At 38.7% G+C, this 21,746-nt stretch overlaps 1 protein-coding gene across 2 annotated transcripts in view; it reads right to left on the bottom strand.

Moving 5' to 3' along the window:
- Window positions 1-21,431, bottom strand: part of MAOB (monoamine oxidase B) — a 55,109-nt gene extending 33,678 nt beyond the window's left edge. Inside the window, exons 1-3 of one of the 2 annotated variants that reach the window (XM_036460521.2) lie at window positions 21,281-21,431; window positions 2,866-2,960; window positions 1,428-1,565 (exon numbers count right to left, since the gene is read on the bottom strand). In XM_036460521.2, coding sequence (XP_036316414.1) covers window positions 1,428-1,565; window positions 2,866-2,960; window positions 21,281-21,326 — 279 coding nt within the window. In that variant the 5' untranslated portion in view covers window positions 21,327-21,431. Of the gene's footprint in view, window positions 1-1,427; window positions 1,566-2,865; window positions 2,961-12,620; window positions 12,646-21,280 lie in introns of those variants that run through there. The other variant, XM_036460523.2, reaches the window with a different exon arrangement.
- Window positions 21,432-21,746: the final 315 nt, after the last annotated feature.

The following is a 21,746-nucleotide window of genomic DNA, read 5'->3' as shown; positions in this document are numbered from 1 at the left end:
TAAAGAGCACTGTTGGCATATATATTTACCCTGCTTCAAGTCAGAGATACTGTTCACTTGCTTGTGTTTTTGTAGCTGCACCTACATTATTTGATATAGTCTGAGAAAACAGCCCATTTGGCTATCACTCTGTAAAAGTATTGTGTAATAACATTTTCGCAAGTATTGACTGTAAGTGATCTTTTTCAAACAAGGAAGGTAATATCAGCCATAAGATTACAAAAAAAACAAAACAAAACAAACAAACAAAAAAAAACCCCATCCCGAGCATAGCTCCTGATTGCCAAGAAAACCTGCACAAACAGAGAGAGAAGAGTGAATATGTTCTCTAGTTATCTACGTTGTCTTGAGAGAACAAAAAGAGCTCCCAGTGTTCTGAGAAGTAAGTCTCTAAGTCTTACATATTAGGACAAGGAAGACAGAAGAAATCAGTCAATGAGACCTATCTAAAAGCAAGGAACCCAGTGAAGGATGTTTACTAAGTGCTGCTGATTGATGTTCAAAAAATTGCGGTCACCCTGCTACATTTTAATTTTTAAATGATGTGTCTCTTTTTCTACTAGACACATATACTTGTAGCAACAAAGTGAAAAGGCTTATAAAAAAAATCTGAGTTGGACCAAACATTTAGGTATGAATTAAGAAAATATTTTACCCACATTATGCCAAAATAGATAGACTTTTCTTCCCAGTCTTATTAAATGATTCATAGTGTACAGTTTGTTATCTGTCCTTGCACTCACAAATAATATGTGTCAATTTATCAACATTGTTATATGAATCAAACTGACTTGCTAGTTTCTTCTGTTTCCTAAGGGATAACTTTTACTGGTGAGGAATATGCCTATACTATTTACTTCCATCTGTGGAAGCAAGTGAGGAAGAGAGGAAAGATTGAAATTCAAAACTTCTGCCAGTTCTTCCGTGGGACACCATGGGAGGGTGCCAGAGTAAGTGAATCTCAGCTTGTCAGAGAACATCAGTGACTTTTTGGAGCAAAGTAATGATGCTAGAAAACAAGGATCAGGGAGATGTGAGAAGATCAGGAACATGGGGAGTGACTAGCATCTACAGAGAAATGTGGGCATAAGTCCAAGAGCTAATTAGAGTTAGAGTGTCTAATACTCAATTGTAAGCTATTTGTGTTTCTGCAATTAAACCCCCCAAGGTATTTAATAGCTTATCCACAAGTGCTTTTTCTCTATTAGTTTTGTTAAACTTTTTACCAAATGGGCAATAAGTTACCTTCCTGAACAGGCTGAGAATTCTCACTTACTCCCACTTTGATAACAGTGAAAAATTCTCAGAGTGGTTGAAATACACCCATAAACTACAATACATACTTTTGCATACACTCAAGATTGAAAAAGTCTCTCTGAAAGAATAATCTTAAATTTGTATCAAGAAATAACCATGGAGTAGCTTACCTTTGTGTGGTGGACCAAACACTCCACTTCATTCACTTTGTAGGTCTCTAATCCTAGCTCCTTGGCTAATCTTAAAATACGATTCTGGGTTGGCCCAACATAGGATCCTCCAAGGTCCACGTATTTAACCATTTGGTTCTGTTTTCCCATGGAAAAAAAGATAATTGTGAAAATGTTATACTAAGCCTAAAAAGAGAACCCTGAATTAAGCAAATTAGCATTTCATAGGTTATAGACATATTTTGTATATCCATGAAAAATTGAGTTCTGTTCTCAACTCCATTCATGTAATTTAACAGTTATTAAATCATTTTTTTAAATTTAAGCAAAATTAATTGAACTTTGTATAGGCAACAAATTGCTGAACCCCATCATTCACAATGTTCCATAACATGGTTTGGTTTTTAGTGCCTCAAGTTTATAATCTCTGAATTGTGAATTCTTAATACTTAGTACTTGAGGCTAATTTTGAGGCAGCTAATGCTAGAGGAAAAACAAGAAAGAAAATAATCACTTCTTATGTGGTTTGAAAGAGAGCATCAGGGAATGTTTGGTCAATTTGAATCTTTGAAATTGCTCTTATGTTCAATAGCAAGTTTTCTATGTTGTTTTGAATTAGCTTCACATCCAATGACTAAGGATCAAACTCTGAACAAGAAGTGAATAGAAAAGTTCCCTGTGTTTGAACGTGTCCAATCATAACTGGGTACCTCCTAGTCAGTGACACCAGGGAAGGTCCTTTTTTTTTCTGTTTTTGTTTGTTTTCTATTATTTAGCTTCCTCCTCCCCCCAGAAAAGAATATCTATATATATAAAAGCCTAAGCTACAGGTGGACTAGCTGACCAACTAACTGGCTGACCAGTATCTATGACACGCACTGACCACCAGGGAGCAGATACTCAATGCAGGAGCAGAAACCACAGGTATGGAAACATAGAATAGACTGATGAATCTCAGAGAGAAGGAGGAAGAGGAGGGTGGAAAGATATTAAACAAAGATTTTACACATATACTAGAGGCCTGGTGCATGGATCCATGCTCCAGTGGGATCCCTGAGCCTGGCCTGCACCTTCCTGCAATCCCTCAGGGGATGTTAGAGAGCCAGTTTCAGCCCAATCCCCACAGGCCAGGCCGAGGGAACCTACCACTGCATGAATCTGTGCACTGGGCCTCTAGTATATTTCTTAAGGGCAGGATTCTTTGTTTTAATCACTGATGTATTATTCCAAACATCTATTTATTGGGATAATATTTTACTGGGCAAGTGCCAAGTGTCATGAGGTAAGAAGAGAAAAGTATAGAAGAGTTGAAAAAGAAAAAATAATTCGGAGTGAGGCTGTGGGAAATAGAGTAATTTTTACTCTTTTAGAGAGAGTAAAATGAAAAAAAAAATCAGTTTTGATACCATATTTTTCCATTCCATCCTTAATGTCTTACCCGAATGGTGTAAGTCCTGCCTCCCACACGGTCCCGGGCTTCCAGAACAACTACATTCAGGCCAGAATCATGCAGAAGTTTCGCTGCTGCCATACCTGAGAGAAAGTACAATAAGAAATCAGAATCAAACACTTCATAACAATTCCAGATAAGCTCTTCATGCTAACAGCAAACAAGAAAAGTCCATGTGGCTCACATACAGCATAATGCTATATCTAACTTACAGGTGGCTAAGGTTTCTCAACAGAGACCCAAATTCCAAGTCAGAAAACCAATTGTTATTTGTATGAAAAATAAATAGGGATTTTATTTTTTTGGTAAATGTCTCAGGTTCAATTCCTATTCAGGGCACATACCCAGATTGCAGGTTTGATCACAGGCCTAGATGGGGAGGCAACCAATCAATGTTTCTTTCTCACATCAATGTTTTTTTCTCTCTCTCTCTCACTTCTTTTTTCTCTCAAATCAATGAAAACCATATCTTCAGTTGAGGATTAAAAAACAAAACAGCAAAAACAACAACAACAACAACAACAACACCTCACTTTAGAGAAAAATACACCCTAACAGACTCAGGACCAAATATGGAAGCAACCTAAGTTCCCATCAATAGACAAGTGGATTAAGAAGATGTGGTGCATATATACCAAATATGTTTGACAATGTACAAGTCCATCCAGGATGCAGTATTTTTTTTTAAATCTCAGACAACAGCACTGTGATGCTAAGAATAATGAACTGAATTTGCTCAGTTCCAATTACCTTACTCATTTGCTTTTATGAGAACAAATAGAATCAAGAAAAGATTTAGGCACTGTACCTTACCAATAAATGAAATAGTTTCAATCTTTTCTTTCAGAAATAATAGTTCTGGGACTTTTATACACCACTAATGCTGAGGGAAATAAAGCTTCCTATTGAAATAACCATGTAGTGCTCATCGCATGTGAAAAGCTGTTCTAAAATTTTTAATATATTGATTCAATGGATTCTCACAGGAACCCAATAATTAAAGGCTCTATTTATATTCTCATCTTACTGCTGAGGAAATTGAAGGAAAAAGAGGTGTCCAGTGTCACATAAGGAGCCAGCAGGCAAAGTCAGGCCATCTTCTCTGTAGATTGCATTTCTCTATTTTTGCTTCAGGGATAAATTACATTTCAAAGATACTTTTCACTTTATTTGGATCAACATGCTCTTACAGCACTTGTATCTTGTTTGATAAAAATCTATGAAACAAGATGTGAGCCCACCGTAAAAGCCATAAAGAAAAAATCAAGGTTTCATTCATTGTCTATTGGTTAACCTAAAAGAAAAAAACCTATTTTTTAAAGAGGCAGATTTGACACTTCATTGTTTGAGTTAATCCATCTCTCTCTCTCCCTCTCCCTTTCCCTCTCCTTCCCTCCCTTCCCCCCAACCCCTCCCCCATCTCTTTCCCTCCATTACTCCTTAGGGGCAGGCCCAGAGCTTTTCAGTTGCTGGAAGGATAAGGGTTACAAAGTCCACAGGCCCCATGCAATGTGCAGTGTGCACGAGCATTGCACAACCCTTATTTAGGAATACAGGGTTTGGATTTCTAACTCCAGTTTCCTAATTTCATCTCCATAAGGGGGAAAAAAAGAGAAAACATTTCTATTTAGATTCAACATTACAGAGAATTTAGTGCCATTTCTCTTATCAAGAATCAGTTCAACAAATAAAATATGAAATAAGATGCAACCATGGTAACAGTTGTTATCAGGGAATTCAGAGGGATCTGCTGTGCATGCTGCAGCTTAAACAAAAGGATTAAGAATGAAACATCACTCATATACACAACCATTGTATATTCCACAAAAGGTGCTGTCTTTTAGTAAATGCAGTCACCCAGTAGTATCTGATAGTAAACAAAAACTGTTATTAGAACAGCTGGGGTCCTACCCAGGAGTTGAATAGAGTTCTATATGCTCGTGTGCCTTAAAAAACCATACACAGAAAATGACAAAAATATCTTTAAATACAGCAATTTGGGAATAAGTTGTAAATATCTCACAATTTGTCACACTAATGTTCATAGGGGCCTATTAAAAAGTCTTGCTTGCTATCAATAGGCAAAAGCTGATTGAAAAACTAATTGGCCCAAGTATCAGTGGCTTAGTCATTGCAGTTTAGGAAGAGGGGATTTTAGAACACCCGAGAACCGGAGGAGTTGGGTCTGCTCAGGAAATGATTAACATCATCTAGGGGAAATGATGAACAAGAACATACCCTGAGTCACGGAAGCATCGATTAGACTGTCGGACCTCAGAGGGAGGGTAGGGGATAAGGGGGGGAGATCAACCAAAGGACTTGTGTGCATGCTTATGAGCTTAACCAGTGGTCGTGGACAACATGGGGGGGGGGGCATGTGTGGAGAGTGGTTTGGGATGGGAATGGGGGGATGAGGACAAATATGTGATACCTTAATCAATAAAGAAATAAAAAAAGTAGTTCTCAAGGGATTCCTTGGTAATGGCTGGTGAAAGGGCTAATGCTTTGACTGATGGAAGAATAAGCAAACATAAACTATACAAAGCCATCCTGATTTACAGCAAGATTGTTTCCGAGTTCATTTCTACATCAGTTGTTTTGAACTTTTAACACATGCGCTGTAGAACAAAAATATGAAAGATGGTGCATTCTCTATGAAGTCTGGGAATTTTAAAATGCATTATTATTTTTCTCTGTGAAGGTATTTATTTATTTATTTTTATTTTTTATTGTATAAAGTTTTACATATGTCTCCTTTTTCCCTAATTGACTCTCCCCACCCCCCAGCCATTCCCAAGCCCCCACTGCCCTAGTGTCTGTGTCCATTGGTTATGCTAATATGCATGCATACAAGTCCTTTGGCTGCTCTCTAATTCCTCCCCCTCTCTTACCATTTATCTCTGGATCTATTCTTGTTCATCAAATTATGTTGATCGTTATAATCCATATATGAGTGAGATCATGAGATATTTATCTTTCTTCTACTGGCTTATTTCACTTAGCATAATGCTCTCCAGTTACATCCATGTTGTTATAAACGGTTGGTTAAAAATAGAACTCCCATTTGACCCAGTAGAATGCAATATTATTGCTAAAAAATCATAAAGTAGCAGAAGTATATTTACCCTACAACACTGAACAATGTAATTGGCACTGTTTAAACTCTTAAGCAATCATTTCCTGATTCAATGCAATAACAGTTTTTTTAAAATATCTACAATAATAACAGCCATTGTCAGAAAACATTGAGTACTTGCTTTACTCTGTGTGATGTGTTTTACACACAAAGTGCTTCGGTGTTCACCACAATGCTGAGAGGTATCATTAGCCTTGTTTTAAAAAGAAAAAATGGAGGATTGGAGGCATTCATTAATCAACATAGAGTATACAATTATTGTAGTAAAAGTCAAGGTCAGAGTTCAGCCCCAAAGCTGATCTCTTAGTCACCACCTGGTACCCAAAGAAAGAAAAATACAGTGGAGAGGCAGCCAATATGGAGAGGGGCAGCTGTTATCAGGAGAGGCAGCATCAGGGACAGGACAAGCATCTATCTATGTGGCCATTTCTCTGACAGGTAATAATAATAAGGGAAAGCGCAATATGGTCTTGAATAAAAAAAGCCAACTTTTAAAAATACATTATATTGACTTTTTACAAAGAGGGAGAGGGATAGAGATCTAGAAACATCGATGAGAGAGAAACATCGACCAGCTGCCTCCTGCACACCCCCTACTGAGGATGTGCCTGCAACCAATGTACATGCCCTTGACCAGAATCGAACCTGGGACCTTTCAGTCCACAGGCCGACACTCTATCCATTGAACCAAACCGGTTTCAGCAGGAATTTTCTCTTAAATCAGTGTTTTCCAAACTTTTGACATATATATACCCCTTCTATAATTTTCGTAACGCTGAGTACCCCTCGTACTCATGAGAACATAGAATTAGGCGCAGCTAAGTACGGTGCAGTGCATATCCCCACCAAACTCCAGTGCAACACGTACCCCCACCAAACTCTTCCCGTACCCCTGGGGGTACACGTACCACACTTTGGGAAACACTGTAAATGGATATGTAACTTTTGCAACCAATGTAGGATCAAGCTTTTCATGACTTTGTACTTTTAAAAAGCTAGTTAAACTTAGTTTAACAGGCAGGATCAATTGATACTTTACAAACAAATTAATATTTGCCACTTTCAGAAATAGCCCCTAATGCCCATGATAGGCTTCTGATAAGATTATCTATCTCAGTTGTTGCTTCCAAAAGGTGTAAGGTCCATAGGATTTTAACTCAAGGAGTCTTCATTGGGTGCATAATCATAGCATGGCACACAGGAATAATAGCAGACTAATGCCTACCTCTTCCTGAGTAGTTTACTTGGGAAAAATTTATCAAAGTAATAACTATTTCAATTATTCGGAGACCTAAATTTGGGTTGAACACGCAAATTGTTTGAAAGATTGGAAATCAGTGATGTGCAGCATTCTTAGCCTATTATGCTTCCAGTTTTATGCCATGGAAAACAGTCCAAGCATTAGATGCCATGGAAGACTGAAAAGTACACAGTGCAGGTGACAAAAGTGCCTCTTCAAGGTGTCTTTAGAGCAGTGGACAAGTTACGATTTAGAGGGAAGTGAAAAAAATCAAAATTACCATGTGCCTCATTCTTTGCTTTGTTAATCTGTGGAATGTCCTTCATATCAAAATCTGACATTTAACAAAATGTTTAAAATGCAAAATGAATTGTCTTGAAAATCTTATGAAACATCTGTACTTTGCTACTATATAAATGATTTCGTCCCAATTATTTAAAAAATCATGTTAACATTGACAATGAACCCAGTTCTGTTTCTGTGTCATTATGTGTTTTTCATGACTCACATTATTTTCTATAACATACAAAGATGTACGTTGTTTAAAAAAAAATGTCTTAAAGTGTGCCAAGTTTTAAAATTAGAATGCTTCCTTATTAACATTCTTGACCAAATATATCTATGAAAACTACCCAGAGCCTGTCAGATCTCAAAGCTCTGAGACCATATCTGCAGGAAGATCTTCAGTCATTGGGAACTATTCATCATGAGGTGATTTGGCTGAACAGTTTCTTCCTCCTTAAGTACAGACTGACTCCTCTTTCCTGAGAACATACCAATCATGACATTTTGGAAAATAAAAACAACACATAGCATAAATCAAACATACCAATGTGTACCATCATTTTTATTCTTGAGAATCAAAGTCAAGAATTATGTTATTTGTATTTTGCCCCCAAATATGAAAAAGATGCCATATTTTCCTGGAAGCCCTTTGCTCTGTTTTCCTAAGACGGTCAAAATATGTAACACAAAACTAAATGGCAATAGCTTCTAAAATAAAGACCTTTACTGAACAAAGCCTCAGGCCATGGGATGATTTATGATCTTAAAAAGGATAAGAAATATCACTTTCATGAGTTGCCATAGAAACATTTTTCCAGATGCTGCCACTTTGAGATAGGAGAATGAGATTGCCTTCTAACACCTTTCAGAAAATATCTAAAGCAAAAAAAAAAAAAAAAAAAAGTTTCATCATCATGCTTTATATGCAAACCATTGCATTTCCCAAAGATGTCAGCAATCATAATGAGTCTTGTTCTGTATCCAAGCTTTTTGTCTTTACCCTTTGTTGTGTGAAAAGAGTGGGATATTTTCTGTGTATTGTAATTGTGGTAGACAAAATGTATTTTGCTTTACCTCAATATGGTCTCCCATAAAAGCAGGATGCAAAACCACCAATTACAGTTTGTTTTTTTCATGTTTGTGTGTTATATTCTTCATTTTAAAAACTGTTACACAAGCCCTAGCCAGTTTGGCTTGGTGGATAGAGCATAGGTCTGCGGATTAAAGGGTCCCAGGTTCAGTTCCAGTCAAGGGCATGTACCTTGGTCGCAGGCACATCCCCAGTAAGGGGTGTGCAGGAGGCAGCTGATGGATGTTTCTCCCTCATTGATGTTTCTAACTCTCTATCCCTCTCCCTTCCTCTTTGTAAAAAAATCAATATATATAAAATATAAAAATATATATATAAAATAAAAACTGTTACACGAAACTAAACTTTTAATTCATCTGGTCCAAATCCTTTGGGGAATTTGATGGAATGTATGCAAATAAATAAAAACATACTCTTCTAAGAATACTGTTGTTTAAGCATAGAAGATAACCATATGATGCCATGGTAATTTCCTTGACTATGATCTGAGGATGAAATATCTCATTGTCATGATAGTAGTCCTCCTATGGATTAGCAACATGATTTTTCAGACTCGCAAACACCTTTAAAGTAGAACATAAAATCAGAGAGATACCACACTTTCTTTGGTTCACCCAGTTCCTAGATGCTAGTCTGTACAAGAGCCAGATGTTACAAATGGCCTGAAGGTGGTTAGAGTCTGGCTGTAGAACACTTTGAATTCTTCTCTGTTTAAACATCTTCTTTTACCAAAAATGAAATGATAAATTAGAGATTCAAGAAGGAGAGGATAAAATGTGGACTTTACCAAGGTAGAGTTTGTATTTAAATCCACAAGAATCCTTTGGGAGATCCATAATTTTAAGCTTTTAGCTAAAAATTATTTTTGGAAAGAAGTTTTTCCTGTTATTTCATACCAACAAATTGGAGATAGGTTGAAAGTCACCATGTCTGGCCAAAATCCTACTTGTAGTTTGATAAAAGATTTAACAGATTGCCAAAACAAGCTGACAATGTTTGTAAAGACAATGTCTCAAATGGAATTCAGATGAAATTACTTATATATTTATTAGGTTCAATTCTTTTTAGGGAAAATTATATTTTCTAAAAAGGATCATTTTAAATCTTAGTGAGAGCCTCTGAATTCAGTTGTCATTGAATAGTTGTGAAAGAACTGTGGCAAAATATAAGCTACTGAGCATATTGCCCATTATAAGGTAAATACCCCCCAAAATATCTGTCCCATGAATGAGTCCAATACCTTACGAAGTATTTGGCTTTGAAATTGGAAGAGTTAGGTTCCAATCCCATTTTATCTCTTAGGCACTTTGGATTCCTGGGCAAATAACTTCTGAACTCCTGATTTCAGTTTGTAAAACAGGATACCTTGCAGGCAGAGTTGATGCAAAGATTATGTGTGCAAAATTATTTGCATATATTGGGCCACTGTTGCTATCTGGTGATAGGCAGGCTGGACTTGGAAATTAATCAGGCCTTTGCTTCTCCTTCACTTTCATCTCCCTACAAATACTTATTAACAATGTAAGAATTTTTACAGGATCTGTCACCATCCCTTGAGTCAGCGTAGATGATTTACCTACAGATCATGTCTTGTTCTAGTAGCATAATTTCCTGGGCTTTAATATTTCTTCAAGCTGTGCATCAGACAAATGACTGGGTCTTAAACTACCTTCTTTTTAATCTATAACAAAATAATTGGATAAACTGTATCATGGACTACACAAACACCCACCAACCATATCAGAAAAGGGTAAAGCAATGTTTTTCTCTGTCAATAATTTTTATGGATTTGGAGCAGTGAAACCAGTATCTTTTGATTAATCATCAGAAAGAATACTTTAACATCTCTTTTCAACAATGAAGACCATTATATTTGACAGATACCTTAATGCAATTAAATGACTCTTTGGAACCTTAGTGTGTAATTTCCCATTGTTCAAATGGCTATTTCATATCTCTTTTTCCAAAACTTCCTACATGACAACTCCCCAGACTTCTTGAGCTGATGACTCCCTTTCATTTTTAAATATTTTTATTTATTTCAGAGTGGAAAGGAGAGGGAGAGAGAGATAGAAAGATCAATGATGAGAGAAATAATTGATTGGTTGCCTCCTGCACACCTTTCCAACTGGGGATTGAGCCTGCAACCCAGGCATGTGCCCCTGACCAGAATCGAACCTGGGACCCTTCAGTCTGCAGGCTGACACTCTATCCACTGAGCCAAACTAGCCAGGGCTCCCTTTAATTTTTTTGAGAAATGAAAGAACTCATTTGATCTCCTAAAATAATGCCACTTATATAACCTCACTTATACCTGTATCTCCTATGATGTTACACAAATTGACTTTTTGAACAAAGTCAAACCTCTCCACCTATCTTTGGATCCTATTCCCCCAAGAGCTTGGATGCTCTAATCATATACTTTCTCTCCTGCATCATCAATTTCTCCTTCTCTCCTGGACCACTTCATCAGCACACAAACCTCTACTATCACCCAGCTTCAAAAAACAAAGAAACAAAAAACAAACAAACAAACAAACAAAAAACTAACTATGGTCTAACATCGCCTTTTAGATACAGCCCCTTCCTTCTGTGTCCCTTCAAGTTACTTTTACAAAGTTGTCTAGCCTGGTTGGCATGGCTTAGTGATTGAGCGTCTATCTATGAACCAGGAAAGTCACAGTTCCATTCTGGGTCAAGGACGTGTCTGGGTTTTGGCATGCAGGAAGCAGCCGGTCAATGATTCTCTCTTATCATGATGTTTCTAACTCCCTTCCTCTCCCTCTTCTCTCTGAAATCAATAAAAAAAATTTAAATAAGTTATCTACACATATTGCTTCTATTTCTGTATTTCTATCCAGTCAGGCTTTCATCCCTACCGTTCCACCTAAACTGCTCTTGCTGAGGACACCAGTGATTTTTATATTGCCAAATGCAAATTACTCACAAACATCGTTTTTCATTGCCATTGAAGTCTTCCTCCACTGTATTTGAAAAATGTTGAAAAATGATGCTAACAGTTTATATATAGAACTCATGATTTGAAGGCTGATTTAAATTCTAATTGCTACTATTTTTTAATCCTTATTTTCTAAGAAAAGGTATTAAAATATCTTAACACACATTCATTGGAAATTTAAAGTTCACTAATGCTTTTAATTTTAAAGATTGTTTTAAAACTTATTCTCAAGCAATCTCTTTAAAATTTATTTTTATTGAATGTATTGGGGGACTAGTGGTTAATAAAATTATATAAGCTTCAGGTACACAATTTCACAATACATCATCTATGTACTGTATTATGTGTCCACCACCCCAAGCCAAATATTCTTCCATTATTTGTCCTCTCTACCCTCTACTGCCTCCCCCAGCCCGTTCCCTCCAGCAATCACCACACTGTTGTCTGTGCCCATGAGTCTTTCTTTGCTTATTCCCTTCAGCCTTCTTATCAGCCCCTAACCCTCTCAATCTTTAACCTATAAACTCCTTTCAAAGTAATTCATCTATAGGGAAGGAAGCCAGATTTAAAATATCTTGGTTTACTGAAATATACCTTTAAAAGAACACAATAGAAGGAAAATGATTTCTCATTTTTATCAGCTTCTCATAGTTTTCTGTTCACAAACTAAAACCCAGAAATAAAACAAGCATAAACCCCAAATCATTTTCCTTCCGCACACAGTGTTTTTTGCCTCCCTTAACTTACAGTCATCTCAACCTCTTTGTACTTTTCGCCATTTCTCAGATCTGTCCTCTGGAAGTTCAATATTGCGGACTGGCAGACTGATTTACAGAAAACTCAATTTTTCTTAGGACACATTCTCCTTGAAGTCAGAGGAAAAGGAATAAAGTGAGAAGAGATCACAGGCAGTGTATTTTGGATGTTCTGCCTTTTATCAATTAGGACCAGGTGATTGCCTTTCAGAGTTAACCCCTTTTGCATGCAGCGTGATTTCTGATAACATAAAACGCATCTATAAAATTCTACTTACCCCTTAGAAAGCCACGAATATCACATCATTTATGAGTGAGACTAAAAAAGCTAGATGAGGACACACTTGGAAACCAAAACCAAAATTATTTTAGCATCCATTCTTACTCCAAAGGTGAAGAAACACAAATGTTTCTCCCATTCAAAAAGTACTTTTTTTTTTTTTGTAAATGAGCCAACAATCAATAGGCATAGGAAATTTAATTTAATGTCATTATTTGCATGTGCGTGCATGTGTTAAGTTGGAACTGATTTCTTATTCCTAACACCTAGCACATAGGAGGTCCTCACATCATGTTTTCTAAATGAAAGCAGGAGACACACAGATAGATTGGTATGCTGCCAGCAAAGATTTTGGGTAGGTAATAAATGTAAGAGGCTGAATCACAGGATTAAAAACTAGCCCCCAATTTTCTTTTACAAGCATTTCTATAATTTGTGCTTTGTCTTTTACAGTTAGAGAACAGAATCCTTAAGTGTTAATGTCATCACAATGCTTGTAATTCTAGCTCTACCAGGTTTGGTTTGACAGGCCTGAGGCGGCCAGGGTTTCTCTCTCTTTCTGGAATGAAACAAAGTGTTATCACCATTAGACTTTATATAATTCTGAATTATATATAGTCTTTTTCTATGCTTTGTAATCATCTTCAAGAAAATGAGCCAGTAGGGAAAGTCTGTCTTTGTCTCCTAGCTGCTCTGCACTGCTGGATCCTAAGCACCTGGCTTTGAGTACCCTCCCCATTCTGATGTACATCAATCACCAAGTCAGGAGTTGAGGGGATGGTTATCCCTCCCACTGATGTGCTTACAATTGAACAGAAATGGCTGCTTAGAATCTTCAGGACCCAGAGCACAAGATTCCTGCCTTTCTCAGCAATCCTAAACTTATATTAAATGGATAATTGTCTCCTTTTCCCAACTGTAAAACCAGTAGCAGATTACTGAAGAAAAAAAGAAAAAAAATTGATTTTCTGGCCCTTAAATCATTTGTTGAATTACACAGAGGGTCATATCTCTCCACATGCCAATTCAAGATGTTCTGACTCGGCACATTCCCAGGCCCTTCTGTTTTTTTGTTTGTTTGTTTGTTTGTTTGTTTTGTCTCCTAAAAACCAAACAAAAAACAACACACAAGTATTTTAATGGTCTCCACCTCCAACTGACTGAAGCTTCATGGTTAAAACCCCTTTTGACATGCATGACAAAAATGCTATTCAATTATTGTCTGTTTATATTAGGGTCCCTGGTACGGAGCCTCTGAGAGAAATTTGTGTGTTGAAGTTTTATCAGAGGTAAACACATGGAAAGCAGTAAGGAAAACAGGATTGTGCAGAGGGAGGAGTTGAACTGAATACAGTCACATTGGAGGCCTTGGTCAATCCTACAAGGAGCTTCAGGCAAGAGTGCCAGGCCTCTATACCTACATATCTGTTGCAGAGTACCCCCAAGGTAAGGGAATGCCCTTGGGTGAGTCAGCGCCTCTCAGTGAAGGGCAATTTCCAGAGAGGGACTCACTTGTGAGCCAGCAGCATCCAACACTTTCTGGAGGTGGGGGAGTACCTATCTTGAAGAGGACTGGGTAGCTCACACTGCCACTGTAGGGCCAACATTAAAAAGAGTGAAACTGAAATGTCAATGCTCTGTGTATATTAGAGCACATATTTGAATCTCTGCCACTTAGCTATATTTTAAGGAGGAATATTTAAATTGGCTGATCATCTTTCCAATCATTTCTATCATCAAATCTTCCTTCAGGTCCTTTGATAAAGCTCCCATCCTCCTCTCCTCATGTCATCTGAACCAAATGAGCTTTATTAGGATTCTTTCCCGCCACCCCTCAGCATCTGCTTGTATGTAGCTGTATGTGTCTGCCTCTGCTTGATGTGCCTCTCCCATCTGTATATCCCCACACCTAGCCCAATGTTTGGTAAATATGGCACTTGATAAGGATATACTGAATGAATGAAGCAATCAATCAATCAATCACTCAATCAACAAATCAGCAAACATGATTTCCTTTTCTCCCCTGAAGAAAAAGATAGGAAACATTTGATGAACTAGTGTAACTCATTGAGCATATGCCTTTGTGTGTGCTTATTATCAGTGCTGAACAAGGACTGTTTGATTTTGACTAACTGGCAGAGCATAAAGGGGCTATTCTGAAAGTCAACTGTATCTTACCGGACTTCTAAATAAATTAAAATCTAACATAGGATTTGAATGCAAACTAGAGAGGAAATTGAAATTTAAACAGGACACAGCTGTTTGATCAGCTGTTACAATAGACTGAACAAAGACTATATTCATGTCTAATCTAGATGGGTAAAAATAATTAATCATAGATCATTATTTTTTACAGGGCTATTTTCTATGCTGAAAGACAACAGAATTATCTAATTAGTGATTTTATATATCTAGAAGAGCAAGGTGAATGGCATCCAAAAACTTTTAAAGTAGTATGCAAAAAGATATTTCTAGTAAATAATGGTAGGGATAAAATAGTACTTGCAAAAATCAGTTTGCCAACATATTGTAGAAAGCAAGATTTACTTGTCACAGTGAAATTTTATAAAACTAAAGATTTATAATTTTTAGACCTATAACTTCATTACATTACAACTGCAAACTGGTGGAGAACCATGCTTTTCTCTATATTGTTGTGAAGGGAAAATGTTCGTAATTAAGAAGCCCATTATTAAATTTCCATCATAACGTAAATTAGTAAAACTTTCCTGGGATGACAATTTTGCAACAATTATTAAATGTCTTCAAAGGATTACCAATATTTATTTCTAAGAATTTCCTAAAGAAATAACCAGAGGTGTGCACACTGGTTTAGGTATAAGAATATTCCTAATAGCTTTAAAATCGCAGAAATTTTAAAATACAGATGTTCAGCCAGAGGAGATTGGTTACATAAAATTAAATATAATCATATGAAGTCATATAAAGTTATCAAGATCATATAAAAGAAAAGCATTTAAGATATAACTAAACATTCATAATGTTATTACTTATTTTATTTATTTATTTATTTTTATTTTTATATTTTATTTAAAAAAATATATTTTATTGATTTTGTACAGAGAGGAAGGGAGAAAGATAGAGAGTTAGGAACATCGATGCGAGAGGGTCATCGATTAGCTGCCTCTTGCACACCCCCTACTGGGGATATGCCTGCAACCAAGGTACATGCCCTTGACTGGAATCGAACCCGGGTCCCTTCAGTCCCCAAGCCGACGCTCTATCCATTGAGCCAAACCGGTTTTGGCCTGTTATTACTTATTTTAAAAGGGCTATCAATGATGTAGCAAATATGATAGATGGTTGGCAAAAAGAAAATATACTTGGCAATAGTAACAGTAGTTTTTTGTAAGATCAATTATGGTTAATTTTCATTTTCTCTTTGTACTTTTATTTAATTTACAGATTTTCAAAATAAGTACTGTTGCTATAATTCACGTTATTAAAAAAATACTCCCACCTCTCCAAAAAAATCCTCCATGTACAATTTCATCTAATGCTATCACAGTGCATCCATTCTAATCCTCTGCCATAAAAGTATCCAAAATCTCACCTTAAAGGTGAGGCAGCTGAAGAACAAGAAGGCTATGGAACTTTCAAGGTGATACAATTGTAGTGCAGGAAATGGAATTGACAGCGCATCTGTATGACACCCAAGTATGCTCTTTTAACTTTGCCATATGGCCTCTCTATACTGTTTCCTTGAATGGGACATCCAAATGACCAAGCCCTTGTACACAATGATTGTGTTTTTTTTTTAAAAAAAAAACATTCGCATAGGTTATAGAAGCTCAGGGATGTTCTTCATCTTTCATCATTCAAGATGAGGAGGTGGTTTTGCTATTAACACACAGGTCATATCTATCTACCATGTCCCTCACTCAGCTCCGGATCCTTCATCGACCATTTCTGACACTCCCTCCCAACCAGTCGACCAGTCGTGGAAGCCTGCAGCAGCCTTGCTCTCCTGGGTGCACAGATCACCTGCCAGGTGTTGCTTACAATTCGGAAGGCTGGCTCCAACTCTCAACTGGTTGAATGTCTTCTCTCAAGCTTGGCAGGCACTTCCTTCTTTCTATTTCAACTTTCCTTTTTTAGCAGCTTTTATTTTGAGTACTGAGCAAGAGCCAGTCCAGAATTGCCAAAGATAGTTGCCATGGTTCCACCAGCCCAAACACTACAACTGAGCCTTGAGACAGAAACAATCTGCTATGGTCCGGTTCCTGGAAAATAGGTGCGACTTTGCCAAGACTCAGAGATGACTTGCTTCTTAGATGAAAGACATATCAGTGGGTATGTATCTAGATACTACATAGATTTCTAAAAAAGCTGTTTCACAATTGCCTTCCTGTTTTTCAAACAGGAAAAAAAAGTGTTATATATTAACCAACGATACCCCAGTGCTCTTCTATTTATCTCAATGGGAGTGACTAAAATTTGCTGACAGCTTAAAAAAACTATCAGAGAATTATCAGAATGTACCAAGTTTAATAATTAACAACGTTTAAAATCAGAACCCAATTCAGACACTCTTAAATGTAAATCATTGAGTCAGTTACCTAACTAATTCTAAAATTCTGATTTTTACCATGTTTCCTATTCTTAACACGATTTGGCAGGAAATGCAAAAGGGTTGGTAGTAAATGAATGTGAGTTTCAAGTAAAATCAATTGCTACTTTGATTGGTGTAAAGTTCTTTAATTCAACATATTCATTGGGTGCTAACTGGACCAGGCAGAGCTCTGGGGCTGAGGGTTGGGGGATCTCTGGGAAGGAAAAAAGATACATTTCCAGGATCCAGAGACTTATAGTCTAGTGGAAAATAAACATATTGAATATAAAGACAATCTCAGATATATTGTGGGTTCAGTTCCAGACTACCACAATGAAGTGAATATAACAAGAAAGCAAATCAAACAAATTTTTTGGTTTCTCAGTGCATATAAAATTTCTATTTGCGCTATACAATAGTCTATTAAGTGTGCAATAGCTTTATATCTTTAAAAAGCATTCATACCTTAATTAAAAATACTTTATTGCTAAAAAATGCTAACCTTCATCTGAACCCGTTGATAAATATGTTGCCAATAGACTTGCTTAACATAGGCTTGCTATAAACCTTCCATTTGTAAAAAACACATTATCTGCAAAGCACAATAAAGCCAAATGCAATAAAACAAAATATGCCTGTAATTAGACTAATACATGAACAATTAAAAACTCATGGAAAAGAACAATGTGGAAGTGAGAGTTAAACAGTTTGAGGCATCTATTTCCATCTGGGGGATTTCAGAAGGCCACCCAGGGAAATGACATTTCAGCTAAGATTAACAAAGTGTTTTCCAGTTTCTCAGTTTCTCATCTTTCTCATCAAACTATGGAGAATGACTGAAATATCTTCCTTCCTGTGGTGAAGATAAGCACCCTCTCTGTTGTGTCCTGGTCCTTCTCTTCTCTCTACACCTCGGTTTGGATCACTTCATTTACTTGAATGGCTTCAACTAAAACTTCTCTGCAAATCCAACTTCTTCCCTGCATTTTTACCTGCTAGACATCTCTCCCTGTGTGTCCTTCCAGCACTTCCAACTCCAGATGTCTCATCTTTCCCCTAAACCTGCTCTCCTTGTCCTCCTGTCCCTCTTTTTGCTAACTCTGTCAATTGACAGATGCCACTTGGTGAATGAAAAATCCCGTGTCCATTCACCGTCCACAGAAAGTATTAACCCTTCTGAGGATGACATACAGGACTCTCCACAATTCATGCCAACTGACCTTAGTAGTTTGGACCACTACCAGACCCTCCAACTCTCCACACTGAAGTTCTCAAGGTTTCCTGAGCATGCTACCAAGTTCTTTCACATATTTGTGATTTTGTAAATTAATTAATTTTTAAAAGTCAAAGCTGACATACAATATTATCTTAGTTTCAGGTATATAAGGTAGGGATTGACATTTATATACCTTCCAAAGTAATCACCATGGTAAGTCTAGTAACCATCTGCTACTGTACAAAGTTATTATGGCATTATTGATTATATTACTTATGCTACACATTACATCCCCATGACTTATTTATTTTATAGCTGGAAATGTGTCCTCCTAATCTCATTCACATTTAAAAATTTTTATTTATTGATAAGAGAGAGAAATTGATTTGTTGTTTCACTTATCTATGCATTCATTGGCTGATTCTTATATGCTCCCTGACTGTGGATCAAACCGGCAACCTTGGCATGTCATCAGGATGAGACTCTAACCAGCCATGGCCCATTTACATTTTTGCATATCTCTCCATTCCCCCTCCCCTTTGAAGCTGTTCCTTAGCTTACAATGCTTTTTTCATCTAGTCCTCTGGTAAATTCATATTCATTTTTAATATCTACTTCAACTGTCACCTCCTCTGTGAAGTCTGCCCAGATTTTCTCAGATAGAATCTGACATTCTCTCTAATCATCTTCTCTAGAACTTTTGCATGTGCTACTAAAGCATCTATCACATAGGTCATTAGTATTAATTTTTCATGACTGCCTGCCACATCAGCTTTGAGCACCCTAGGAGCAACAGCCCTGTGTAATTCACCTTTCATTCTCTTGGGGATAAGATGTGGGACAGGAAGTAAATGTTCATCGAATGAATTAATAATGAATGAACCAATGAACGGACTCTTCTTCTGGCACACACTGCTTTCTACTTTATATTGCCTTGTTTGGGTATCTCAAGTCCCTTCCTGGATTGACAAACCTCCATGGCAATAACAATGTAATTCATTTTTGCATCTCTCACCACAGCCTAACCTTATGTCTATCTAAATCAATGAGCAAAACTCTTGTAGAACATTGTGTCATATGTCAAAATTGCAAAGCTATCTTCACACTTATTGCTTCACTTGATTTTCACAAAGACCTTAGCCATGACAAATTGATCTAGCCATGACAAATAGGTGTAATCCTTATGTAGCAGATAGAGCAATTGAGTAAAGCCTTGGAACCCTGCTTTCTTGGTTTTAGAACAATGCTTATTCCATGCAATGTTCTTGAGAAAAGGAAGATCTTCTCAGAAGGGCCTTGTTTTGAGAGGTTGGGGGTGAGTGAAGAAATTCACCACTGCTTGAAAAAAAAATAGCTAAACCCTTATCTATCCTTCCCATATGAGTTTAGCATAACTTCTGCGAGCTTGAAAGTTTGGAATACAAATCAGAAAGGGACAAATAAGGGGGTAGAAGAATCTGAACCCTTTAGATATCCTTTGGGCAAAAAAGACTTTGGGGAAAGAGACCCTCCAGCTTCCATAAGATGGGATGCTTTATAAGGTGGCATCAAGAAGCACTAAGTAATACTTCTAAAACACCTAGATAGATGTACTTTTAAGTCCAAGTTCTTCCAGGACAAAGATATCAAAACTGCTGAGAGAAAATGAAATCTATATAGCCTTGGCTCACCGCAGCATGCTGTTGTGTTTATGCATTTATGTACCTGCAGCTCTGGGCACAAAGTCTGGCATGGGTGAGCCTCAGGAGGGCCTGGCAAACAGCAGTGGTAGCCTGAGGTCCAACTCGAAGCCGAGTAAAGCTGGAATAGAGGAAACTACCCAGTATCAGGAGCAGCACCCAACATCCAATGCCTTGATTTCCTCACCAGGCACAGCAGAGTCAGAGCACTTTTGCCCTGCCAGCCTCCCAGGGAGAAGGCCAATCTCTGCTCCAGAGACCTGGTCAGAGTCTTAACCAATACAGCCCTGGGAGGCCTAGTTATTCCTCAAGCACCAAGAGGCCCTGCTCAGCAGGTTGTTCTGGAAGCATTGCTTATTCCCACTGACTCACTCCACAGAACCCGACTGGCCCTCCTCAGAGGGAGGCTCCCCCACCGACTCCATCTTTCCTCCTGTGAGAACGGTGCCCCCCACCCCATAACCTGTTTCTAAGAAGGTAGTCTCTGTTCCCATTCCTACCAAGCTGGGCCAAAGAGCCAAGTTTTCCACACCAGCGGCCTGAGCTACTCCGGGAGGGGGGCAGGGCAAGAGGGGGTGGAGGGCAAGATGAGGGAGGAAGAGACACTTGCCAAGAAAGCCCTGCAGCCCACAGCAGACCTGTAACAATCATGGAACCACAGGGAATCGGGGTCAGGAAGGTGTTTGGCAATAGTTTGCCCCAGAGTCCAACCCCCGTTTTTTTCTGAATGGGAGCTGCTCAAGGTCGTTTTCCTGGGGGTCAAGATAACAAGACATTGTGGTGCATGCCTGCTCCAAATGTGGGTGTGGAGTGTCCAGGCCAGGTTGGAGCAAATGGCTTATCTTTGCTTGGGGCAAGTGGCAGACCTTTGTGCTAAGAGGTAGGAAGTAGGACTCTCTCCCCTGACCTTCCCCTGCCCCCCCCTCCTTTGCTTCAAAAATTACAGCATGCATAGGCTTGGCAGCCTTCCAAGGGAGAAATTCAAAGCCTTTCCCAGACCTTCCACACTCTTCCAGCCCCAGGCTTCAATCCAGGAGCTCACCATGCCTTACCCAGCAGGGAGGGCTCTATACGCTGCTGCGCTCTGGTCTCCTCAGAGCTCAGAGAACCCAGGGGCTCCTGGGCACAGCCCCCACCCAAGGCCGCCCAACACTGGATGAGGTTTGGAAAGGCGCTCAGTCGCGACTGACCTGAAATGCCGCCCCCTACCACGACCACGTCACATTTGCTGCTCATGGTGCCGGCCCTTGGGTGCCCGCTGCTCTGGTCTCTGGATCTTGGTCCCCGCCCGCTGTGCTGCTGCTGCCCCCGCGCGCTCCAGCCCTGCCTAGCCTTTATATTGCCTGCCCAGGACACCCCGCAGCGGAGCCCCGCCCGCGGTCCGCGCGCTGGCGCTGGCCGGGAGGAGCCCGTGGCCACTGACACCGCCCGCTGCTCTGCTGCTGAAACCAGGGGGGGGGGGGGGGGGCGGGACCGGGGAGGGGCTAATCCTGGGAGAAGAGGTTGCCTGGGGTCTGCAAAAGTCCTTCCCTGCAGCTACCACCCCTTTGCCTTCTGCACAGCATTCCCCATCAGCTTCCCTAGTGCACATAGGGCTTGGGTGTTAGGAGGATGGAGGATTGGGGTGCCTTCCGTCAGCACCCCAGTTACTTTCTG

This window comes from Pipistrellus kuhlii, unplaced genomic scaffold (genome assembly GCF_014108245.1).
Source record: "Pipistrellus kuhlii isolate mPipKuh1 unplaced genomic scaffold, mPipKuh1.p scaffold_m20_p_32, whole genome shotgun sequence".
NCBI lineage: Eukaryota > Metazoa > Chordata > Mammalia > Chiroptera > Vespertilionidae > Pipistrellus > Pipistrellus kuhlii.
The sequence above is the reverse complement of the archived record's forward strand: the minus strand, read 5'-3'. Positions and strand labels throughout refer to the sequence as shown.